Genomic DNA, 26,049 nt, shown 5'->3' on the forward strand with positions numbered 1-26,049 from the left:
AAACAAAGCGGTTAACAGTCAAAGAAGAGAAGTGAGCCTGGTGTCAAAGTTATCAGTAAATGTGGGGAGTGACCTGGAGGGAGTCTCTTGAGAAACAACCTCATAAAAGCAGTTAGAAGTCACAACATTCAAATTGTTCTCACATTTAGAAACACATTTTCCAAGACTAATAATCTAGGAAAATCACATTCATCTCAACCTATAAAATTGTAGATGGAAGACTTGAATAAATATACGAATTTGGCAAAGACATCTACTTCTCGGCTATCCACAGTGCCAGTGTTTTGTTCATTGATCAACATGCCACTTGTAACTTGAGAACCAAGTCCACATTCTAAAGACGGACCTCTGAAATCAGAGGGATACTGACCACGGTGGGACCCTGAACTGAGGTGATATGCTCATTTTCAACTGAAGAAACAAAGCCTACCAAATTCGATTATTATAGACTTTTAGAAACAAGATAAATAATTAACAATTTCCCTTCATTAAGCTCGAGAAATCGAAGTAATAATCTCTGGAAGCTTCTCCCCTCCCCCTCCCAATACATACATGCTATTTTCCATTACGAAGAAATCTCACCGGATAGGTCTAGTAGGTCCTTCTGGTCCATTCAGCTCGTAAGAGAAAATAAGATCCCACTTAAATTGCAGGTGCCAGTTGAAAGCTCCCCTCACTACAGGAGAGGGCTTGTATTCCAGGGTCATATCGTCAATGACATCGATCAGAGGACACACGACCACTTTGGGGTCCTTGTCAATGGCATGCAGCAAGGGCTCCAGCCATGCTTTGTTCACCTCGCAGTGGCTGTCCAGGAACACCAGAACGTCCCCTGGGGAGGCAAGAACAGGTCCATGTCAGCGCACGAGGATGAAACACCGGGTAACGCAAGTCAAAGTTCAATGCAGCAAGCAGCTGTTCAGCACTTACTGTGTGTTTGGCTATAAGGTGCTTTCAGCTTCACTGGGAGGAGACAAGAAACACATACTTTATTTTGCACCAAAAATACAGGACATCATGTGCCACCAATATTCAGAAGAAACTGGTGAACTGTGGGCTGGAGAGTAGTTTGGGGAAGACTCTAAAGAAGCAGATGGAACTGAGCTGGCCTTCAGTTTAAAAGCATCATTTTACGTCAGCCTTGATTGATCAAGTCAATTTAGCAAACGTTACTGCAAGAAAACCTTCTTTGGTATTTAGTTTGGTGCTTGGGATGTGAAGATGTATAATTATTTTTGCTCTTGAGTTCAAGATTTAATGAGGGTCCATTCTGCTTAGAGAACACAGGAACCCTTGGCATGGCCAAAAGGAAACATACATGTTATTAAACTACAGTAGTTGGTCTCAATTGGGAGGGACCTCAAAGTGCAGGTGCAGAGTTTAGACTTTTTCTTGTAGCCAACATATATAGGGAAATTATAGGAAAAGTGTGAGAAACATCCTATGTTGATATCAGAAGACTTAGTATTGTTAAAATGGTAATAATCTGCCAAATTGATCTACAGGTTCAACTCAATCCTTACCAAAATCCTAGCTGGCTCTTTTTACAGAAATTGATCCTAAAACTCATATGGAAAGGCCAGGGGCCCAAATTAGCTCAAACAATTTTGATAAAGGACAAAGTTGAAGGACTTCTTGATGTCAAAGCTTACTAAAAGGCTATGATAATCAAGACAGGATGATATTGGCAGAACGGTAGATATAGACCAAATGTATAGAATCGAGGATATAGAGATTAACCAAGCATCTATGGTTAATTGATTTTCAACAAGGGTGCCAAGACCACTCAATGAGGCAAGAATCATTTCTTCAGTAAATATTCTGAGACAACCAGATGTCAGCATGAAAATAATGAAGTTGGACCCCTTATCTCACACCAAACACAAATATTAAATCAAAAGAATCACAGACCTAAAATGGCAAGAGGTGAAATTATAAAACTCTGGACCTTGGGTTAGGTAATGGTTTCTTAGGTATGACACCAAAACTACAAGCAACAAAAGAAAAAAGTAGATAAACTGGACTGCAGCAAAACTAAAAACTTCTGTGCTTAAACGAACACCATCAAGAAAGTGAAAATAAAATTCACAAAATGGGAGAAATTATTTACAAGTCACATGTTGGATCAAGGACTTGTACCCAGAATATATAATGAACCCTTACAACTCAATAATAAAAAAAACTTAATTTAAAAAATGGGTAATAGACATTTGAATAGACATTTCTCCAAACAAGATATAGAAATGGCCTAAGCACGTGAAAAGGTGCTCAACATCACTTGTCGTTAGGGAAATGCTAATCAAAATCACAATGACATATCACTTCACACCCACTAGGGTGGCAATAATCAAAAAGACAATGGCAAGCGTTGGTGAGACTGTGGAGAAATTGGAACCCTTGTTCATCATTGATGGGAATATAAAATGTTACAGCCACTTGCAAAAATTACTTGGCAGTTCCTCAACAATTAAACATAAAGTTACCAAATGCCCCAACAATTCTACTTCTAGGTGTACACATACCCAGGAGAAACGAAACCCAGGTTCACACAAAATCTTGTACATTAATGTTCACAGCAGCATTATTCCTAATAGTAAAAAAGTGGCAACAACTCAAATGTCCATCAATGGATGAATGGATAAACAAAATGTGGCATAACCACACAATGGAATATTATTTGGCTATAAAATAGTTACACAACCTTGGAATATACTAAAAAAACATTGCATTGTACACTTTCAGTGAGTGAATTGTGTGATGTGTGAATTGTGACTCAATAAAACTGTTAAAATCATTAGGAAAGAAAGAGTCATATTGGAAAGAAAGAGTACATCTTCCAAATCTTACTATAAAATACAACTAGTATTCTTATATACAATTCACAACAGAATTTTAAATCATTAAAAATGACATAACCTTTATCCCTCAGCTCAAATCACTGGTTTCTTATCTATCCATCCAAAACCATGTGCACAGGTCTCAGCAAATGTTCACATGTATTTGTTCTACCAATTCCTAGAATAAGCAGGACTGGGGGAAAGCAACTTAATTTTTGCTCCTTTAAATCTGTAGGGAGGAATGGTCCTTTCCCTGCCGTGGGTTACAAACCAGAGCAGGCCCCAAGACTTCTCTGCTAACTCTTAGGTTAAGTGAAAAGTCTTACAGACACTTGAAGTTTAAAACAGTCTTCAGTTCAGCAATTAGAATTTCCAGTCCCATGTTGCAGTCAAAACTTCCCTGACTGCAGAACAGGCCATCATCCCTTCCCCACAACTAGGTCACCCTGTGGGACCATCACTTGCCTTTGGATTAAGCCTTCTTATCTCTTGTTTACTGGTCTCCTTCCCCAGATTACTCCGTGTGGTTTCTGACTTCACTGAAGCCAAAGTAGAGTGAGAGGAAAGCTGTGAATGGGGCAGGGAGGTTCTTCCTTGGTAAGATAGCAGGGTGCTCTCTGAGCTGACTCCTTCTTTTAGGGTGTGGCTGCCACAGCAATTTTGAGGACCCCTCCTCCCATCCTCGGTTGTCTCTTACCTGCAGTTCCCCAAAACTGGGCAAATGCATTCTATTCCACTGGTCCAGACTCCCACCTCAGCAGTTTAGGAACCTGTGTCCTACCTCTGGCTCCTCCTCTCCTGACACCTGTCCATCCTTCTAGATAGTCCCAATGATCAAAGACGATCTTTATCACTGTCTTATCGCCCATTGCCTGAGCAAGTTCCCTCACCAGCACAGATGCTAACACAGAAGCAAGCATCCTTGGTTGTGCCCCTAGCCACAGCCCTTCTTTCGCCCTTTTGATTCCCAGGCAAGAAGCCAACTTCAGTTCACTTCTCCTCACCCCCAGGATGCTTTTGGTTTTGTTGTATTGATATCTGACAACTAGCTGAGCCCCCAGTATAGGAAATTCGTATCAAGTCCCTCTCATCAGGCTTTTAGCAAGCAGCTTTCTCCAAAAACCATCTCTAATTCTAACAATCTAACTCAGTGTAGCTGAGTTCTTTTATTGCTTCTCAGAGATCTCTTTTGAAATTTCTTTATGGCAGTGTGTCTGACAACTCACTTTGGAATATAACATCTGTTGTCTTCGTGCCTCAACCAAAACTGAGCTAAAAAGAGTCCCATTTTTTAAAACCACATATAGTTTTTCTTACTGTTGGCAGCACACACGCTGTTCAACACTTTGCATTTTTCACTTAAAATAGCTTCTACAATATTACATAACATCAACATTTTAAGATCATGTTGGCTAATTTGATAGGTGAAAAATAACATCTGGTTCTCCAAAGAAGATATACAAATGGCCAGCAAGCATAGGAAAAGATGCTCGACATCATTAGTCATTAAGGAAATGCAATTAAAAACACAGTGACTTACCGCTTCCTATCTACCAGGATGGCTGGAATTAAAACAAAAAAGGCAGGAAAGTGGTGGAGGGGATAGCTCAGTGGTAGAGGGCATGCTCAGCACACACGAGTTCATGGGTTCAATCCCCAGTACCTCCATTAATAAAGATAAAGATCCTGTTGTTTATGGATATAGTTCAGTGGATATAGCCAAGCATGCACAAGGTCCTGGGTTCAATCCTCAGTGCCCCCTTTAAGGGAAAAATTTTTTTTAAGAAGAGGCATTTATTTTTCAATGGAGGTACTGGGGGTTGAACCCAGAGACCTCTACATGCTAAGCATGTGCGCTACCACTGAGCTAGGTCCTCCCTCCGATCATCTGTAGCTTATCTGCTTATCTCAACCATGTCTTCCCAGATTAAACCAATTTCTCAGAGCCTAAAATAAGTGAAGGGCTTGAGGTCCAATCTGCCTGATGAAGGATCTCTCCCATTCTTCCTTCCCCAAAATATCTGTGGAATGTTCAAATGGGTTGCTCACTGAAGTTAAGAGTCAGGAGCTACATTCTCCATCTTTCCCTGAGTAGAAGCTTGCTTTCTGCTTGCCTGTAGCAATATTTTTGCACATTTCTCTGGGGATTGTGGTTTGCAAGTTTTGTTACTCTATTTTTAAGAAACAACAAATGCTGTATCAATCTCACTCAATATATTCAGTCTCTTTCTCCTCTTACTTTATTTTCTGCTTTTCTTTAGCTTCTACACTTTTAAATATAGCTCATTCTATTTTAATTTATTTTAAATAACTTATTAAAATATTCTTGATTTGGTCTCCAAAGCAATCATGTTTCCTTTCTTAAAAAAAAAATTTATTGAAGTGTAATTGACCTACAACACTATGTTAGTTCCAGGTGCACAGAATAGTTATTTGCTATTTCTATGCATTACAAAATAATCACCATGATAAATCTAGTTACCATTTTTTACCATGCAAGATATTTACAATGTTATTGACTATATTCCCCATGCTGTACATTTCATTTCCGTGACTAATTTATTTTGTGTAAAGCAATCACTTTTTAAGGTCTTAAATATTTTTATTTCTGTTCACCTATATATTAAACCTATATATTATGTTATTGCTGTATCTTTTAAATTTTTTGTATTGATGTTTCAGAATGTAGTCTGCAAAATCTAGTTTGGGGGGATTTATAGAGAATCTCTTTGTGCTTAAGTGTATGATCAACTTTTGTAAAATATCCAAGCACTTCCATTTAATTCACACTATAAATCTGTCAAACATAGCCATTTGGATCTTGTAAAAAAACAATTCAAGCGACTATGCTATTTGAATTTCTCATTTTTGTTGGTTGCTACATTTCCACGACCTGGTGGTGTGAAGATACTGTTTAACTGCAATGGAAATAAGAAGGCGTGGGTTTGAGTCCTGAATTATGTGACCTGGAGCAGGTCTCCGATCTCTGGGGGAGATTAGCTTCTTTAACTGGGAAGTAAGGATGGTGAGTTCTAAAATCTCCAAGAGACTTCCCACCATGAATGCTCTAAATTTTCATGACTTTTGCCCTGTATTTCTCCTAGTTTCATTTTATGTATTTTATCATTTTGAAGCCTATAAATTAAATATTTGTTTTACTTATTTATCTGTACTAATTGTTTTATACTAAGCATTTGTTTAATGCGTTAAAAAGTGTTCATAATTATCTCATTCTCCCCGATGGAATTTTCCACCCAGTAGCAGTCATTTTCCGTCCCGTCCAAGGGCACAGCACACAGTCCATCACAACTGTCTCAGCTACTGCAGGTTAATGGTGACTTCACTAGTCACGTGGGCAGTACCGCCAACACAGTCCAGTTGACAGGTAGCAAACATTATGAAAAAAGTCAATCTGAGTAAGGATGATAGTGAGGGGCTTGCTATTTTGAACAGGGTGATTTCGAAAGGCCTCTCTGATACAGGGACATTTAAACAGAGCGCTGAACAAGGTGAAGTAACCAGCCATGCAGGTATCTGGAAGACCATTCCCAGGGAGGGGGGTAAGCATGTGCAAAGGCTCTGAGACAGGAGTACAGCTGGTGTGTTAAAGCTGGCTGCTATTATAATAAAACTCCAAAATTTATCAAGGCTCAAATGCAGTGGAAGTTTATTTCTACTCATTTAGTAGCCCAAGGCAGGTGTTCCTGACCAAAGAGAAGCTCTCCCCTACGGGGCCACTCAGGGACACAGGTGGAGGGAGTGTGCCGCTGGGACCTCCCATCAAGGGAACCTGCTGAGGGATCTCAGGCAGCACTCACGCCAAGGCCACGCCCTCCCTGGGCTCCTGGACAATGACTAGGCACATTGTGTGTGTGTAGGGGGCCCGAGATGGGGGAGAACTCAAGCTGGGCCATTTGGGCCCAATACTGGACTTCTCCAATGGGAGGGTCTTTGCTCTGGAGCTCCCCACCAGCCCAAACGAGTCCTTCTCGGGGCCACACAGCAGGCTGGAGGGCTTTCAACCTTCCCTTCCTTCCCTCTCTCCCTCCAGAGATGTCAGGCCAGAAGCTTCTGGTCCACACTCCTTCCTCTTCCCTGTGTCCTTCACAGACATTTCTCTGTCAACACTCCTCCAGTTTCATCTGCCTCTGCTTCCCATCCTGGCTTCAGAGTCCCCCCCCAGGGTAGGCAGCTGCACCCCAGTGCCACTCTCTCCATAAAGTCTTGCTTGCCTAGCTCCTTTACAGGCATGGTCCCAGGAGCACCCCAGGGGGTTCCCTGCATGTTCAACTCCATCCCAGAGTCTGTAGCTGGGAGAACTTATCCCATAACAGGAGGCTGACATTACAGTCCCTGCCAAAGAATATCTTCTATTTGAAATAACAAATTGACGTTTTGAAGCAGAATACCTTCAGCGTCAAAAGCGGATTAAAGACTTGTATGGCTGAAATATATTCTTTTGCTTCTGCCAGTGGAGACACGGAGGGTCCCCGTGAGGATGACTTCTGCAAGGGCAGGAAGCTCTCTGACACAGACGCAGGGTCAGGTCCCAAAGGAAACGTTCGTACCTGAAGCATGTGACGCTCCAACCAGCCTTGCTCGCATCAATCCCTCTCTCTTTTTGTTTCGTATTATTTTAATCTTTCCCCGAAAAATTTCCAGGTGGTAGTCTAGTTTCTCCTTCAGATCATCTGGAAAAACAAAAAAACCATCACTGGACAATTTAGAACTATAACTACATAAACTAAAACAATGTCTCATGATTTTGACTGACTCCTAAAAACTATGCTTATTCCACAGAAGTTTTCTAACTTTAAAAGAAAATGTTATCCTATGTAAGGAAGGAAGAGAATGAAAAGTGATTCAGCATTGACATCAACCGTAAATATTCTTCTCTTTCTAGTGAGATGCCTCTATTTTAACTCATCACTGTTAAAATTTTAATAGAAAAAGCATGAGTTATGTTGCTTTGTTAGTTTATTACCAACAACTGTGCTAATTTGGTAGTAACTACCAGGCAGGTCATCACACCCACTTGAGTCTCAGTTTCCTCATTGGCGAGAATGGAGACCCACCGTATTCCTTGCAGCACTGCAGGGAGAGGAAGAAATACATCACTCGGCACAGAGCCTGGTACCTAGCAGCCACTCAATCTTCGGAGGTTAACATGATGGTGATAAATGAGGCTAGACTCCGGTGAGACGGATACAGGTGCCTCAGAGGTTCCTAAATCCTAGGAGTCTGGATGAGGAAGCTGGGGATCCTTGGCAGAAGGAGAGATCTCCTTCCTTGTCTTTAAAGAGTGCCAGAGCCCTGCTCAGAGGCAGACCGCAGGCTGCACAGCCTCCCTTGCAGGGCAGGGGCAGCATCCCAGCTCAGATGTCTGCCAACACCTCCCTCACATCCAGGATACAGAGGAGCTCTGCGAGGCAGACCCGGGAGGAGACAGGCACGCCAGAGGCAGGCATCGCTGACGTCAAGTGGAGGGTTGGGGTTTTTCGGAAGGTGGTCAGGTTGTTGGCTTGTAGTCGAGAGGGATCAGGGATGTGAGGAGGGTGGACAGTAGCAGGTCGGCTCTGGACATGCTTCTGCTGCAACTCAGCGGGGGCCCCCGACCCCTGCGATCCCAAGTTGAGGGATTTCATCAGTGATGCCTACTGGTGTCACCTGGAAAAGACTAGCTACAGTTCAAAAAAGTCCTCCTTAGTTTGAGATTTACAAATATAAACTGCTATATGTAAAAATAGATAAAAAAACAGATTTTTTCTGTACAGCACAGGGAACTGCACTCAGTATCCTGTAATAACCATTAATGAAAAAGAATATGAAAAGGAATATATGTATGTATAGGTATGACCGGGACATTACTCTGTACACCAGAAACTGACACACTGTAACTGATTGTACTTCAATTAAAAATAAATAAATAAACAAAAAAGTCTTCCTAGAGCCTACACGAAATCACCGTGGATTAAAGCAGAAATCTATCGGTCCTGAGCTCCATCAGAACACAGAACACCCATTTCCGGCGTTTCCTGTGTCCGAGGCTCTGTGTGGGAGGGACCAAGACTAAGCTCCTTGGTGGGGCAGGTGAAAGCGCCACCGCCCAGGGGGCCGTGGGTCGAGGAGAGGTGGAGGGTCTGGGCCGGCAACACACTCGTATCTCAGCCATCAGCAGTGATTCCCCTGATGCCTAAAGGACCTATGAACAAGTGACCAGGTATGTCTCTGAACTCAGTGGCATAGTTCTGAAAGGCCGGGGGGAGGTGTCCTCTGGTCATCCTGGAACTGCATCTTCACAGCAGGATTCCTTATCCTTCCACGTGAGAAGTTAGAATTCCACAGTCTAGCAAAGATCCCACCGGTTCCCTGCTCATGGCTTTGCTGGGGACTTCGTGCCTCACGTGTGGCCAGATGTGTTGCTCAGTGTACTGATCAGACAAGGAAACTGACCATTCCTCCATACCCCCTCTAGTGCACAAGACTAGAAATAAACAGGACTGTATCCCTCTGATTGGGGGGGCTCCCGTGGAAATGACATATGCAATAGTGCCTGGCCAGTGAGTAAAATTCCTAAATGGAGCTGGCATTACAGTGAGTTACACTATACTGTTTTTTTGGTGGTAGTATAGTCTGGTTACAATGTTGGGCCAATTTCTGGTGTACGGCACAACGTTTCAGTCATACATGTACATACGTACATTCCTTCTCATGTTCTTTTTCATTATAGGTCACTACAAGATATTGAATATGGTTCCTTGTGCTATATAGAAGAAACTTGTTGTGTATCTATTTTATATACAGTAGTCAGCATCTGCAAATCTTGAACTCCCAATTTATCCCTCCCCACCCCTCTTCCCCCCTGGTAACCATAAGTTTGTTTTCTATGTCTGTGAGTCTGCTTCTGTTTTGTAAATAAGTTCGTGTCTTTTTTTTTTTCTTCAGATTCCACATATGAGTGATCTCAGATGGTATTTTTCTTCCTCTTTGTCTTACTTCACTCAGAATGACATTCTCCAGGTCCATCCACGTTGCTGCAAATGGCATTATTTTATTCTTTTTTATGGCTGTACACGCCACTTTTGAGTTGATGCACCTCCAGTCAATTCCCCGAGGGTGAACCTCCCGGGACGTCTTCTTGTCTTCCCCTGCCCATTCTCCTTCCTACTGTTTCTCCTCCTCTTTTTCTGTCCCAGACAATGGTGGGCAGACCCACAGTGGACTAGGTACACAGTTAGATACCTATCCAATATGGATACATTGCTTCCGTGAGAAATGGACCCCTCAGGGACCTGCAGGCTCCAAAGATCTTATCCCTAATCTGGGTCCTTCAGGTTTGTAATTAAGTTGTAAAATAGACAACTAATTTCAAGTGCTAAATATAGTTAATCAGATTTTGTACCAGTGTCACAGTTCTTTAGAGCCAGTGAACATGGGTGAATAAGCCTTTAAGTGTAGCCGGTCTGATGAGAATTCTTTCATGTAAAGCATCTGGATTGTGTCATTCCTCTGCATTAAGCCTTAAAATTATTCCCCGTTTTCTCCAAATAAAATTCAAACAATGCCTGCATGAGCGGTTGCCGTTTTATGTCTCTGGTTTCATGTGCACCCTCTCCTTCCTAAATGCTGTTCTCATACACAATCTACATAAAGAACTCTTCCAAACACACCATGTTTTCTCTTGCCTCTGGGTCTTTATAATGCCATTTCCTCAGCTTCCTTATAATACTATTTCCTGCCTCTCCATCTTTAGGAACCCAACTCACCCTGCAGACTTCAATTTATGTATGTATGTATCTACGTATGTATGCATGTATGTATGTATGTATACTCATATAAACTTTATTTATTTACATTTTTTAAATTTATTTTTTTTTATTGAAGTACCATCAGTTACAATGTGTCAGTTTCTGGTGTACAGCACAATGTCCCAGGCGTGCTTATACATACATATATTCATTTTAGTATTTTCTTCATTAAAGGTTATTACAAGATATTGAACATAGTTCCTTGTGCTATACAGCAGAAACTTTTTTAAAATCTATTTTTATACATAGTGGCTAACATTTACAAATCTCAAACTCCCAACTTTATCCCTTCCCACCCCCTTTTCCCCCATAACCATGATTGTTACTACCAGACTTCAATTTAAAGATGTCAGTTCTTGAATATCATCTATGATCTCTAAAGACCAGCTTGCCCCTACATTTATCTTATCAAAGCATTTGCCACACCCCATGAGGACAGGGACCAGCTCTCACACCTCCACCAGTGCACCTAGCACCTGGTACAGTGCCTGCCTCAACACCCACCAAAAATGTTCTTTGTATAAAATAACTCAAGTGCCGTCAGAGATAGCACTGCCTTGGAAGTAGATTAACTGGATACTGGCATTTGGGGAACTTACCATATTCACTCATGTCATCTACCAGGATAATTTCTTCAAGGATATGATGTGGAGTGAGGCTCATAACACTGGACACTGTCCGCATCAAGGCATTAAATTCTTCATTGTGGAAGCAAATGATGATGCTTGCAGTGGGGAGGGTGACTGGGTACTGTTTTCGATGACACCTGCAGGCAGAAGTAAGGGAAGAAAATGATTGGTCTAAAAGCCTTAGATGTTCTGGGGGCTCATTCAGATACCTTTCCTTATTCACATTTCTTCCTCTCCATTTCTTTGATGATCATAACAAGCTGACAGCTACACATAAAAAACAAACATTGAGATACAAAAATGTCTTCAAACTTCTTACATTGTTCTAATATTTTCTAAATCATTCCCTTCTTAATACCAGTAAAGAGCAGTAGTAATTGCTTTTTCCTGAGAGCCCATTTTGGTACTAGTTCTATTTTGAACATAGTATAAACACAAATTATACCTATATTTTTGTTTTTATTATAAAAATGAGTTCATAAACTTATACATATCGAAAGGTTCAAATTAACTTGACTGTACTATCTTCAAAGAAAATCCATGTGCTATTCTTACATTTGTGTAGTCTGTTGCAACAAAGAAATGTAGTGGATATGGTGTAATTAAATTTCTTCCAAGGATTTGACAAAAATGTCTTTTTTTTTGTGCACTTGAGAGAAAAATAGACCCTGAATTCCAGTGACATTAGTTTTTAGCTGTTGAGTATTATTTGGATTGCTATATTATTTGGTTGTATTTTGAAATATTTTGGTTGTAAATGACAAACCCTGTGGAACAGACTTAAGCATCAGTAAGCATATCCAAATGTCCCTATAGGACCTAGTGACAGGCATACAGCTGGAGCCTCCAAGAGTGATTCTAACTAGAGGCTTGAAAGCCTCCTGGACACTCTCCATTTCTGCTTTTGTCTTTATATCTGGGAATAATATTAAAAATATAACTACATCAACCTACCTCATAGGTTGTGAGGAGTCAATGAATTAATATATGTAAAATGCTCAGGACAGTGCCTTGCAGGTAGTAAGTATTATATGAGGCTCATTCTATCTCTGCAGCCTGGCTTGTTTCAGCTTCTTTACCCCACAGAGTAGGAGAGCTGTCCGACATTAGCATGCCTTAGAGTCCAGCACCCACGGAGAAACTGGTAAGACTTCTCCTTCCCCCAAATTCACAGGACAGGATTCACTGGCCCAGTTTGGCTCAGGTGCCCATCCTTGAGGTGCTGGACAGGCAGCCCTACAGGGATCCTGGACAGACCCTGGGGATACTCGTGGATTGATGTCACTTTGGAAGAAGAGGTCCTTGTCTGGATTAACGTTTTTATCCAAGACACAAGGAAGATACAGAAGGCATGCCTGCTGGGTGGAAGCTGACATTGTGCTTGAAGGAATGAGAATGGGAAACGACAGGGCCAAGAAGAGACATGAGAGGATGGGAAAGGGAGTGAATGCCACAGGCTGCACATGGCCTCTGTCATGTGGGAAAATGTGGCGTCAGAAACAGGTAGCATAGAAAGGCTTTGTCTCATAAGATCACCAAGTTATCAAAGCACAAGTAGATGAGAGAGAGAGGATAATGCCAAGAATGAGCAAGACAGTGGTCCAGGGTGAGCTCGAGCTACTCAGGTCGCATCTCTAGCCTCATGCTTGGTCCTGGGTGTATCATTCAGAGAAAACCACAGGTAGAGTGCATCCCTTCAGAGGAACAGGACAATGATACTGAAGGAGTGGAAAACCACGTCACACAGGTCTAGAGCCCTAAGAGAAGCCTGATGTGTATAGGTTTCTCTGAAATTACTTGATAAATGTTGCTGTGGTCTCTCTATGTAGAAATACTTTTCAGACCTAAATAAGCTGTTTTTAAGGGTTAGTGTAATTTGCTAAGGCCTGTGTTTGGCTGTCCACGGTTAGCTGATCTAGTCTTTGCTAACGTGATTCCCAACAGTATAGTACAAGACAGGACTATTATGGGTTGAATTGTGTCCCCCTGCCCCCAGATTTCATATGTTGGAGTCCCAACCGCCAGGACCTCAGAATGTGACCTTATTTGGAAATGGATGGTAGATGTAATGAGTGAGATGTCATTAGGGTGGCTCGTCTAGTAAGACTGGGGTCCTTACAAAAAGGGGACATCAGGACACAGAGACAGACACAGAGTGGTATGAAGAGACACAGGGAGAGAACGGCCGTCTACAAGCCAAGGAGAGGGGCCTGGAACCTACAGCCCTAAACGGAATCAACCAAAGTTGGTTTTCTGAAAGGTGACTAACACAGACCAACCCCTCTCAAGCTGATGAAAGAAGAAAAATGTACAACAGTAAGAACGTGAAACGAGGTATATTACAGGAAGAGATAAAAAGTATGAAAACAGGATGTGTGACTTTAAGCCAATAAATTTGAAAATAGATGAAACAGATTCTTATTAAAATAGAGTGTCCTAAATAGACCCTAGAAATAGGAAGTCTGAGCAGAACAATAACTGACTGTAGTAGAAACTAAAATTTTTTCACTGGCTGACACCAGAAAATGGAGCAGTGATTCATAATTACCAGACAAGTTCTAGTTTAACATAAGAAATAATGATATTATTTCAACGATTTTAGAGCATAGAGATGGAGGGAAAACATCCAAATTCATTTTATGAAGCTAGAATAAATTTGATATTAAAATCTGAAGATGGTAACTCAAAGAAGAAAAACATAAGACAGGATTTCTTAAACTTGAGTTGCGCATAGACCCAAGGGAAAATAAGCCATCAGCCTCCAGAGTTGACTTTAATTACTTTAATGTTTCCTACATACGTTTATACAAACAAAATTAAGCAGAATCTCCTTGTGTTTATAAGCTTTTATATAGCTATGACAGACAGTGAAAAATAGTGAAATACAGCTAAAAACAGTTAAATTCCAATTAATAAAATAATTTTAATTTTGGGTTATGTTTTGCTGAAATGAAGTTAACAATAATTTGAAGGAGGAAGCCATAATACTCATGCTAAGAAATACTTGATAGAATTCAGTTGTCTTTTCTGATTAAAATAAAATCCCAAATCAAAATAAACCCAATGCCATCTGATGCAGCTTTGGCCAGTCACTGCCATGCCGAAAGTGGACTTTGCTACCAACAGAGCAATTCTGTTGTTTGGCGGGAACCCTCTGGTATGTGATACACCCATGAGAAGAAATATTCTTGAGGGGGAAGGTAATGAGATGTATTTATTTATTCATGTTTAATGCTAGCGATTGAACCCAGGACCTTGTGCATGCTAGGTATGTACTCTACCACTGAGCTGTACCCTCCCCCCAGAGAAGAATGTTTTCAAAGAAAGGAAAGGAAAATGAATGTTAATAAAATAAATAAGGGAGAAAACCTCAAGTGAAAGAATTGAAAGAAATGCCTTCAGTGTAATCAAAAAGTATTTAGTGGAAGTCAACAACAAAAATTAAAAATTAAACTCTAAAAGAATAATTCCTAGGGCGGGAGGGTATAGCTCAGTGGTAGAATACGTGCTTAGCATGCACAGGGTCCTGGGTTCAATCCCCAGTGCCTCCATTAAATAAATAAATAAATAAATAACCTAATTACCTCCTCCCTTAACAAAAAATTTGAAAAAATTTTTAAAAAGAATAATTCCCAACTCATTCTACAAAGCCAACATGGCTCTGAAAACAAAACCAGGCAAGGATGTTAAAGACAAATACAGAGCAATTGCCTTCACGAACACTGATATAAAATTTCAAAAACAATTTCAGCAAATGAAATTCAACAACATATAAAAAGGATAATGCATCATGGCCATGTGGGGGATATCCCAGAAATACAAGCTCAGTTTAACGTTAGAAAATCGACATAATTTACCACCTTCACAAACTAAAGATACACACATCTCAAACTACACAGAAAGGGGTATTGACAAAATTCAACACCCACCTGATGAAAACCTCTCAGCAAACTGGGAATACAAGAGAATTTCCTCAACATGAGAAAGAACATCTATGAAAAGCCTAAAGAGAACATCATACTTACTGTGGAAAACTGGGTGTAAGGATCAAGAACACAACAAGGCTTTTCAATTTCACCCCTTCTGTTCAACACTGTATTGGAGGTTTTAGCCAGTGCGAAAAGTTAAGAAAGAGAGAAGCATCCAGATTGGAAAGGAAGAAGTGAAAGTGCAGATTGTTATGCTGTATACCTGAAACTAACATGCTATATGTCAATAAAAATGTATCAGGAGGAACATACAGTTTATCCCTGGTATCCGGCACATCTCTGTAGCTGCCCAATCTTTTACTGATAATGGAATTTAATCCATATTTTAAAAATCCATGAAAAAGCTCTGGGTCCGAATAGTTAAAATCGTCACCTGCAAGAAAAGGTATTAGTCACATAAGTAGAGGTTTACTGCCATCACTTTGATAAAGGACAATAACAACTATATCCTGAATATACTCCTTTTATAACATGTCAGAGTAGTTTTCTTGGAACCTAAACTACTCCCAGATCACAAAGTTAAAATCAAAGTATTTACACAAATCAGAGCAGATTCCTTAGAAAAGTGTGAACAAGGAGCTATTCTTCAGTCACGCAGTTTCTCTGGGGAAGGAAGTCCTCAGCCCCCTTGGTCTCATCATGATTCACAACTGTTGTGCGAAATTATTTTAACTGAGGGATTTAGGGAAAGTGGGAGAATGGGAACTGAAACTCCTCTCTTAACATTGTGTTTGAGAGAATAAAACAAGATGACAGAGGACAACCCAAACATATCAGTCATAACAATAAATGAAGTTGGCATAAATTTCCCATTAAAAGATAAAAGCTCTTAGGTGGTAATAAAAAAACAAAATGTAACCATAAAAGATAGGTAAGATTAACTAAAATGGTTAAAAGTGAAAAAACAGTCAAAGAATACAGGAATCAAAGTATTTTTAAAAATACAGAATTCATTGGAAGGGCAATCCAGAAAGTCATTTTATAGTCACAATAAATCACAATAAAGATTTAATAGTAATAAGCTTGTAGACATCAAATAATGCCGCAACAAAATACTTCAAGAAAAATTCTTAGAAATATCAATATATGTTGTCACAAACAAATAGTAATGGAATATTTTAAGAACAACTCTGAATCAGAGAAAAAGTTAGAAAAAACTTGAATACTGCAATTAGTTTTCTTAGTCGATTTTTATTGCGCTTTGCTTTTGAGAGAATAAACTTTCTTTTCCAATGCCAAAGTAGTGTCTTCCAAAGTTGAGATAAATTTTATACTATATACAAAGAAGATTCTCATCAAAAAGCAGTAGCCCCTAGGTCCTCTTTCTTACACCTAAAAAATCCTTGGCCTAATGCAGCAGATAAGCATAGGGAGAGCTCTGAAAGGTGGATGTAAGGAGGCAGATTGCTTAGGAGCCTCTGAATGGGACTAAGGTGAGCTCCTGATTTTTTTGTTGCCTCCCATAAATCCCAGCAGCCTCCAAGTGGAACCACTAGTAGACATAGACAAACACGCTCCAAGATAAGCCTGCTCCCCTTAGCTACCGCGTCAGGACAAAGGACGCCTAGCCACGGAAAACTTTTGGGAGCATCTACTCTCATCCAATCAAGCACCAGTGGGAGAAGAACACTGCCCCCTATGGTTTCAGTGGGGAGAGCAGGGAACAAGAGGCCATGTTCCTCTCCCCACCAGTGGTGTCAGTGGGGCTGAGAAAAACCTACCCTTCCATCCTCCTTCTTGGCAGAAGAAGGCAGTGTTCTGATTACCTGTCTGGCTGGTGTGAGTGGGCTGAGCAGGGAGGTGGTCTTCCATAACCCTGCCTGGTGGAAGCCAGTGGTACTCTGATTCTCCTTAAGGTAGTTCCTGCTAGGGGTGTGCTGAGCCTCCAACCCCACCTGGCACCTACAAGGATTTAAGCAGTGGTGCAAGGTGGGGCTTGTCACTACTCCATGCACCCTGCCCCTTATATCTTGGGGGCCCAGAGGAAAGCTGAACCTCCACCTCCACAGGCAGCAGGGGGTACAAAGCAGGATAGCTGATACCCTGCTTGCCCCATCTCCTAACCCTGGTGTCAGAGAGCTCCCCTGGGGAGCTGAACTCAGAGACAACGATGTTATGCAAGTCAGCGCCCTGTTTCACCAAAGGGGGTGCTGAAGGTCCCCTCCGCCATCCACAGTGAGGCATGTACATGCTCCACCGTTGCCGGTGCGGGAGTCAGCGGGTCCAGCAAGAAGCAAACATACCGCCCACCTGGCCCTCGTGCTGCATCTCAACAGGAGTCGGCTTAACAAAGAAGCTTAAATAGGACCTAGAGTTTCATAATAGCCCAAATGCCCAAGATATGGTTGAAAATCATTTGTCATTCCAAGAACCTGGGAGATCTCAAATTGAATGAAAAAAGACAACAGATGCCAATACAAGATGAATCAGAGGTCAGAGTGGTCTGACCTGGATGTTAAAACACCCATCATAAAAATGCCCAGAAACAAATGGAAAAGAACAGAACTTAACCAAAACAAACAAACAAACAAACAAACAAACAAACAAAACAAAAACCCAACAGAGCCAAATGGAAATTATAGGACTAAAAACAATCTAATAAAGACTCACTAGCTGGGCTTATTAGTAGAACAGTGACAACAGAAACCACCTAATCCAAGCATCAGAGAAAATAGACTGAAAAGAATGAAGAGTCTCAGGTACCTGTAACAGAAAAGAGCTAATGTGTGTATTATTGGAGTCCCAAAGGGATAGGAGAGAAAGTGAGGAATGAAAAAGTACTCTAAGACTTAATAGTCGAAAAGTTCACAAATTTGGTGAAAGATAGACATCGACAGATTTAAGAGGCTGAGCAAACCCCCAGGTTGGATAAACCAAAGAAATCCATGTTACATCAGTCAGACTTCCGAAAACTCAAGACAACAAACAAGTCTTGAAAGCTGCAGAGAGAAAGGACACAGTACTCCCGGAGGAATGATCCGAATACCTGTGGATTTCTCCTCTGAAGTCTTGGAGGAGAGAAGGAAGTGGGAAGACAGTTTTGAGTGCTGATAAAAAGAACTGTCAATGGCAAATTCTGTATCAGCAAAAAATATCCTTTGGGAATTAGGAGAAAAATAAAGATATGCTCAGATGAAGAAAAACTAAGACTTTGTGACTAGCAAACCCATCCTCAAAGAATCAAAAAAGAAAGTTCTCGAAACAAAAGAACTCACAACAGAAGGGTTGCAACCTCAAAAAAGAAAAAAGGACATCAAAATGGGTTAAAAAAATATAACAGACTTTCTTTCTCATGAGTTTCTTAAACCTTATTTAGTGGCTGAGGCAAAAATTATAACACCATCTGATGTGGTACTCAACGTATGTAGAGGAGATACTGAAGATAATTATATTTTTTAATTGAGGCTGCTAAAGGACTTTGCTTTTTATACTTACTTGAAGTGGCAAAACACAGATTCAAGGAGATATCAATAACTTACATATGCATCATGCAGTACCTAGAGCAACCACGAATAAAACTACACAAAGCTATATATTAGAAGAGCGCTATAAGTAAGTCAAGATGGGATTCTAAAACATACTCAATGAACCACAGGAAGGTAAGAAAAGAGAAAGGAGAACGAGAAACCAGCAGAAACAAACAAAAAACAAATAATAAAATGGCTGGCTTAAACCTTAACATATCAATAATTGTATTAAATGCAAATGATCTAAATATACCAGTTAAAGACAGAGATTGGCAGAATGCATTAAAAAATATGTTCTAATGATATGCTGTCTACAGGAAACTCACTTCAATGTGATGTAGGTGGACTGCAAGTGAAAGGACAGAAAAAGATACATCTTGCAAATAATTTCAAAAGCAGGACTGGCTATATTAATAGATAAAATAGACTTCAGAACATAGAAAATTACTAGAGACAAAGAGGGACAGTGTACAATGATAAAAGGACCAATCTACCAGTAACGCAAAATGATCCTAAAAAGAAAACACCGAAAAAGTCTCAAAATATATGAAACAAAACCCAATAGAATTCAAAGGAGAAACAGACAATTGTAGTTGGGATCTTCAGCACCTACTCTTAGTGGGGGTGTGGGTATAGCTCAGGGGTAGAGCGCACGCTTGGCATGCACAAGTCCTGGGTTCAGTCCCCAGTGCCTCCATCAAAAAAATAATAAACAAACAAATAAATAAACCTAATTACCTCCCCCCACCAAAAAAAAAAAGAACAAATACTTACTCTCAGCAACTGTCAGAACTACTAGCAAAAACTCAGCAAGCATATGGAAGAATTGAACAATACAATCAACCAACCAGATCTAACTGAGATGATATATATAAAACACTCTACCTAACAATACTGGAATAACACATTTTTTTCAAGGGTCCATGGAGCATTCTCCAAAGTAGACCATATCCTGGATCATACAACAAATCTCAAAAAAACCTAAAAGAATCAAAATCATAGAGTATATTGTGTGACTCTAATGGAATCCAACTGGATGTCAATTCTAAAAGACAGAAAATTATTCAAAATACTTGGAAATTAAACAATCTATTTCCAAATAATCCAAGAAGAAAGTCTCAAAGAGAATAGAAAAATACATAGAACTGAATGAAAATGAAAATTCAACATACTAAAATAAGTGGGATGCAGCTAAAGCAATATTATTAAGATATCAACTCTCTCCAAATTGACTATAGACTCAATGCAGTTCTAATTTCATTATTCCTATAGACTTAATGCAGTTTCATTTGAAATACCAGTAGGCTTTTTGTAGAAATTGACAAGCTCTTTCTAAAATATACATGAACAGGCGAAAGACCTAGAATAACCAAAATAGGTTTTAAAAAGAACGAGAATAGAGTTCAGAAATAGATCCAAAAAAAAAAAAAAACCCAAAAAAACCGGTCAACTGATTTTTGACAAAGGGGCCAAGACAGGACAAGGGAAGTGTTTCCACAAATGCTGTTGGATCCACATGGAAAAAATGAACATTGTCACCTCCCAGTATCACAGAAATTAACTTAAACTGAAGTTAATGTAAAACCAAAAACCTTAAAATTTCTAAAAGAAAACATAGGAGGAAATGTTTGTGAGCTTGAGGTAGGCAAAGCTGTCTTAGATAAAACGTAAAAGCATGAGCCATACAAGAAAGCGTGATGAATCGACCGCCAAAATTGAAAATTTTGCTTCATGAATGAAGCCATTCAAAAGACAATGAAAATGTACAGCATGATAACTTAGTTAGCATCCTGTATGATATACTTGAAAGTTGCTAAGAGAGTAGATCTTAAAAGTTCTCGTCACAAGAAAAAAAATTAACTACGTGTGATGATGGATGTTAATTTAACTTATTGTGGTAACCATTTTGCAATATGTACATGTATAAAATCATTGTGTTGTACGCCTACAATGAATACAATGTTATATATCAGTTATATCACAATTTTAAAAAAAGAATGAAAAGGCAAGGTACAGACTTGTGGGAAATACTGCAACTCACATACCAAAGGATTTGAATCCAAAATATATTTTAAAAGTCTTAGAAATCAGAAGACAAATATCCCAATTGAAAAATGGACAAAAGACTACAAAAGAAGAGGGATGTGTGGCCATTAAGCACATGAAAAGGTGTGCAAAGTCCTTAGTCAGAGGGAAATGCAAATTAAGGCCACAATGACACCATTACTCACCCACTGGAATGGCTAAAATCTAAAAATCTGACCATGTTAAGTGTTGGCCAAGATGTGGAGAAAATGGAATTGTCATACACTGCTGAAGGGAACATAAAGTGTCACCCTTACTTTGGAAGAGGGTTTGTCATTTTCTTTAAAATTAAGCATTCACCTACCACATGACCCAGCCACCCCATACCTAGGTATTTACCAAAGAGGAACGAAGTGTGTTTGTGCAGAGAGCTGCACATTCATATTCACGGCAGCACTGCAGTTCATTGCAGAATATCTACAAATACATTAAAGTACATAATACATTTTGCTTAAAGAAAACACATAAAGGGAATGAGGCAGATATCCATCAACTCAGCTTAACTACCACCTCCTGAGGGGGGAGAGGGGACAGGGAATGAGGGTGAAGTTTTTACTGTACCCATTAAAATTTATTTCTTTGAAAAACAGCAAACTACATAAAAATTGTTAAATGTAGGTGGTCAATATAAGCCTGTTTTGTTATTTTCTCTGTGTGTATATACACACATATATATGTGAAATATTTCATAACTTAAAATTGAATTGCTCTGAAAAGAACATTCTCTTACTCTTCCAAATGTTAAATTTATGGTATATTTTCCCCTCAAAGTGGCTAGCAGAGGAAGTAAAAATACTTACGTAGTTTCAAAATTGGCTTCTGTTCTTTAATTTCATCTTTACTAGGAACTGCCAGTGCTTACATGTGGCCTTGGTATTTGCTCTGAGCCTTGGAAGGTTTGCTCGTGCAATTCTTCTCCAAGGGACCAAATAAATGGATCTTCTTTCTTCAAGGGTATCTTCTCCTGGTTCCCCACATGATTATTGGGAAAATATATAGTAAAGACAGCTGTCCAGATGCCAAATGTAAAGGATCCACAGAGTAAACATTTAATTATAACATTTCTCATTGTAAACCTAGCATTTTTGAAGGTCCATTTAAATATTTCCTAAACCAAAAGGAGTTAAGAGAAGCTGTATTAGATATTCCGATGGTTTGTAGATCATCTACCTGGCTTAAATTCAATCTTCAGTGTTTGAAAAACAGAATTATTTGGTATCAGTGCTCATTATGTACGTTCATAAAGTGTATCCTTTTAAGAACTTTAGCAAAAACTCTTAAAACTGATAGTCATAATATTACTTAACATCAAAATGTATAACATAATATATCACTTAAGTCCTTACCCACACTCTTGAGTTAAAGCTACAGGCAATAATGCAAAAGAAGGCTTACGCATCCCTCATACACGCTTCTGGGAGTGACAGCACAGGTCTTCATTTTAAAAAGCTGCTTTGACACTAATCAGACTGTTAGAAATGTAAAAAACATACAATGTCACATGCTGGAAAGAAAGCGGGCAATAAAAGTGTGGTCCTCCGCCGATGGGGCCGTGCAATGGCACAACCATTCTGCAACGTCAGTCTTGCTGAGTCTAGCCATGGGTCTGCTGGAACGGTCCCATACCCAGGAACATACCCTGACGAGACCCCCGTCAGCAGACACTGACTAGAGTCACATTTGTAATAGAAACTGGACACAACTTAAGTTTCCCTCAATAAAAGAACTGATAAACTGAGGCTCCTCGTTCAACACTGGAAACAAATCCACTGGAGGGGCATGTATTAATATCATAAAATCTAGAAAATATAATGTTGTGCAAAAAATCAAGTAGTGTTTGATGCTACCGATATAAATTTGGAAAACAGGAAAAGCAGGACAATGGTTTGTGGATACACCTGAAGGTAGCAAATGCTGGGGGTTGGGGGGCTACGCTTGTAAATGATCTAAACAGAGTCGCAATGGTGCTCGTCTGTAAATGGGCTACACAGAGTCACCACGGTGATCGTCTCCATGTGGGCGGGCCGGGGGAGGAGAAGAAAGAGCTCCCACTGCGTCCTTAATGCTTACTTTTAGGAAAGCTCTGAAAAAATACGGTGAAATGATGAGGTCTGATGAAGCTTGGTGATGTGTATGCAGCGTGTTCCTGGTATCTTTTTGTATACTTCCCTTACGTTTGAAATATTTCATAATTTATCAAAAAAAAAAAAAAAAACAGTCTTGAGAGCTTCCTGCAAAGATGGTTGGTTGAATATATGCGTCCGTGTCCTCTCCCTCTTGACTCAAGCATGAAAACAATAAAGCTGAACACTCTTCCTGGAGAAGAGTGGTCAGGGGAACAGTGCATGTGAGGTTTCATCATAGGTTTGGAAGACAGAATGCTACTGGATGTGTGACCGACTCGGGAGGACAGAGCAAGTCACAACTCCAGGTGTGTGGTGACAGGACTCTGAGGCCAGCAGACCCCAGGGCAGCTCAGGGCTGGGAGGCCCAGGCCTGTCAGGGGCTGTGCGGGGAGGCTTTGGGAAAGGCTCCATGCTTACATGCACAGCAGGCAGCTCTCGACACCCTTCTCTGCACAGAAGTCAGAAGGAGCCTGGCAATGTCTTCTCTGGAGAAACGAGGAAAACTTGGGGCTGAGGTGGCAGAGAATCGGGGGGGGGGCACCTGGACATGGAATGTTTGGATCCCTCGGCCTCTGTCCTGCCTCACACACAGGACCTGGCAGCCAAGCTGCTCTACCTGAGGTGGGAGAGGGGAGAATGACTCTGTGCTGGGAACACAGGACCCCAGAGAGAAGCCCTCTGTGCAAGGGAAGCGGGGCGCCAGCAAAGCAGCCAGCTCCCCACGTGTCAACACGAAGACAGGACACTGGTCGTGGGGGAGCAGAACACCCAGGGGCCCCATCAGCAGGCTAGTGCCTGCTTTTCAACTGGGATGGAATCTCTTACGGACTGAATTGTGGCCCCCGAAATTTGTATGTTGAAGTCCTCACTCCTAACATGACTGTACTTGGAGATGGGGTCTTTAAAGATGTTATTATGTTTTAATGAGGCCATTAGGGTGGGCCCTGATCCAACAGGACTGGTGTTCTTCTAAAAGAGGAAGAGACACTGGGGCACACGCACAGAGGAGAGGCCATGTGAGGACACAGTGAGGAGGTGGCCGTCTGCGAGCCAAGGAGGGAGGCCTCAGAAGACACCAAACCTGCTGACGCCTTGACCTCGGATGTCCAGGCTCCGGACTGTGAGAAAATAAGTGTCCCACCCAGTCTGTGGGATTTTGTTATGGCCACCCTAGCAAACTAATATAAATGCCAAAGATTGACAGAGGCACCTGAGGAAAGCCTCTAGAAAGAAAGAAAATACAAATAGAACCAGAAAAGGGGAACCGCTAGTGAGAGCTTTCAAAAAATCAAAACACTGATTTTGACTGTTCAGAGACAGGTAAGAAGACAAGACATCCACAAAACCAGAGGAGCAGGCTTGAAAGAGGAACACTTAGAAAACAAAAAAAGGCTGCTGAAACCTAAAACATGATTGCTAAAATTAAAAATCATTAGAAGGTCGGAAAATAGCATGAAAGGAATACTCTGGAAAGCACAACAAAATGAAAGAGGGAGGGGAAACCTAAGACCGAGAGAGGTGCTATTTCATTCTAAGAGGTTTACCGTCCAATTGTAAAAAGGGTTCCAAAAGACGGTCAGAGAGAAACAGGGCAGGGGCGGGGTGGGAGGCGATTATCAAATAATACAAACATTTCTCCCAGAACAGCCAATGCGATGAATGTAAAGGATCCTAAAAGCTTCCAGAGGCAGGAGAAACAGTTGACAAGTAAAGAAGGAAGAGATCAAATTCCTCAGCAGCAACACTAGGTTCTGTAAGACTTCAGATAAATGGCTTCAAAATTCTAAGTTAAACGGTATTTCACCTTGAAGTCTATACCTCCTCAAAACTTATTAACGCATGAGCATGGAATGAAGATGTTTTCAGGTCTGTAAAGGACTCAAAAAATTACATGTCTTTGTATTCTTTTTTGGGAAACTACATGTGGATTGTAAATGTGTAAATCCAACAAAACCAAGAGTAAACCAAGAAGACAAGGACCCAGGAGAGGGGATTCAACCCAGGAGAGAGGCAGAGACGTCTCGGAGGACAGCTGTGCAGGGGCCCAGAGATGCGAGGGGAGGCTGGCCTTGAGTTCTGGATGCTCCACTCCCACCCCACAAAGGAGAGAGGTCAAAAGAATATCATATTTGATGGACTGTTTGCGATGGGGAAGTATAGGTAGATGTAAAAATTAAGGAATGGTTTTTATAGAGTGATGAAGATGTAAGCCCTGATAACTGTATTATGCCCCCCCCAAAATCATAGATTTATTGGGAAAATAAGCTAAAAAAAAAAAAAAAAGAGCCATGTAAGAAAATTTAAGTTCTTGTATAACATAAATAAACCAAAAAATAGAAGTCTGAAAATATTATTTAGAATGTCAAGGTCACTGTCATAAGAAACAGATGAAAGGGTCTATTGCTTTTAGGGAGTTGAACTGGGAGTTAGGGTGGGAATTGGGCAGGGCCTGCTAGCCTTCTTTTAAGATTTTTAAAATTTTATTTTTATATATATATATGCATTACGTTGATAAATGTTCTTAAAGCAAAGATTTAAAAAAGAGATTGAAAATGAAAAAAACCCTGCCTATCAAACAGCAACAACGCTGGCAAATACCTGAACCTAGAACGCTGGTCTCACCCATCCCAGTCCTTTCAAGTCCCATGACGCCTCCCGGCTCCTGGGACAGGAACTCAATGAAATGAGCCTCCAACGCCCCAGCTCCAGCCTTTGCAACCCTGGTCTAGGTCCCTGTGCCGTGGGTCTTCCTTCTCAAGCTCTGATTCTTCCCAGGTGTCTTCCTGGCACCCGAACATTTAGTATTATCTCCCACTTTTTTTAACTGAAGTATAGTTGACTTACAATGTTGTCTTAGTTTCTGGTGTACAGCATAGTGATTCAGCTATATATATATATATATATATATATGTATATATATATTATATTTTCCTTTGCAGATTCTTCATTTTTTTATTACAGTTCGACTGCACATATACATTACATTGCATGTAAATACATATATACAGTATACTGCACTTTTTTTTAGTTTACACATATGTACTAATTATTGTTTCTAAGAACAGATTAGATCTTTAGCTTTTTAAACCTAGTTATCAAAGGAATAAA

General features: G+C 40.4%; 1 protein-coding gene across 1 annotated transcript in view; it reads right to left on the reverse strand.

The window, feature by feature from the left end:
• The window catches only part of LOC102507996 (polypeptide N-acetylgalactosaminyltransferase like 5), a 36,673-nt gene extending 10,847 nt beyond the window's left edge, over positions 1-25,826 (reverse strand). The window contains 5 exon segments of the mRNA XM_032483082.1: positions 583-832; positions 7,406-7,528; positions 11,245-11,411; positions 15,516-15,712; positions 21,678-25,826. Coding sequence (XP_032338973.1) covers positions 583-832; positions 7,406-7,528; positions 11,245-11,411; positions 15,516-15,712; positions 21,678-21,884 — 944 coding nt within the window. The 5' untranslated portion in view covers positions 21,885-25,826.
• Positions 25,827-26,049: the final 223 nt, after the last annotated feature.

Source organism: Camelus ferus, chromosome 7 (genome assembly GCF_009834535.1).
Source record: "Camelus ferus isolate YT-003-E chromosome 7, BCGSAC_Cfer_1.0, whole genome shotgun sequence".
Lineage (NCBI taxonomy): Eukaryota > Metazoa > Chordata > Mammalia > Artiodactyla > Camelidae > Camelus > Camelus ferus.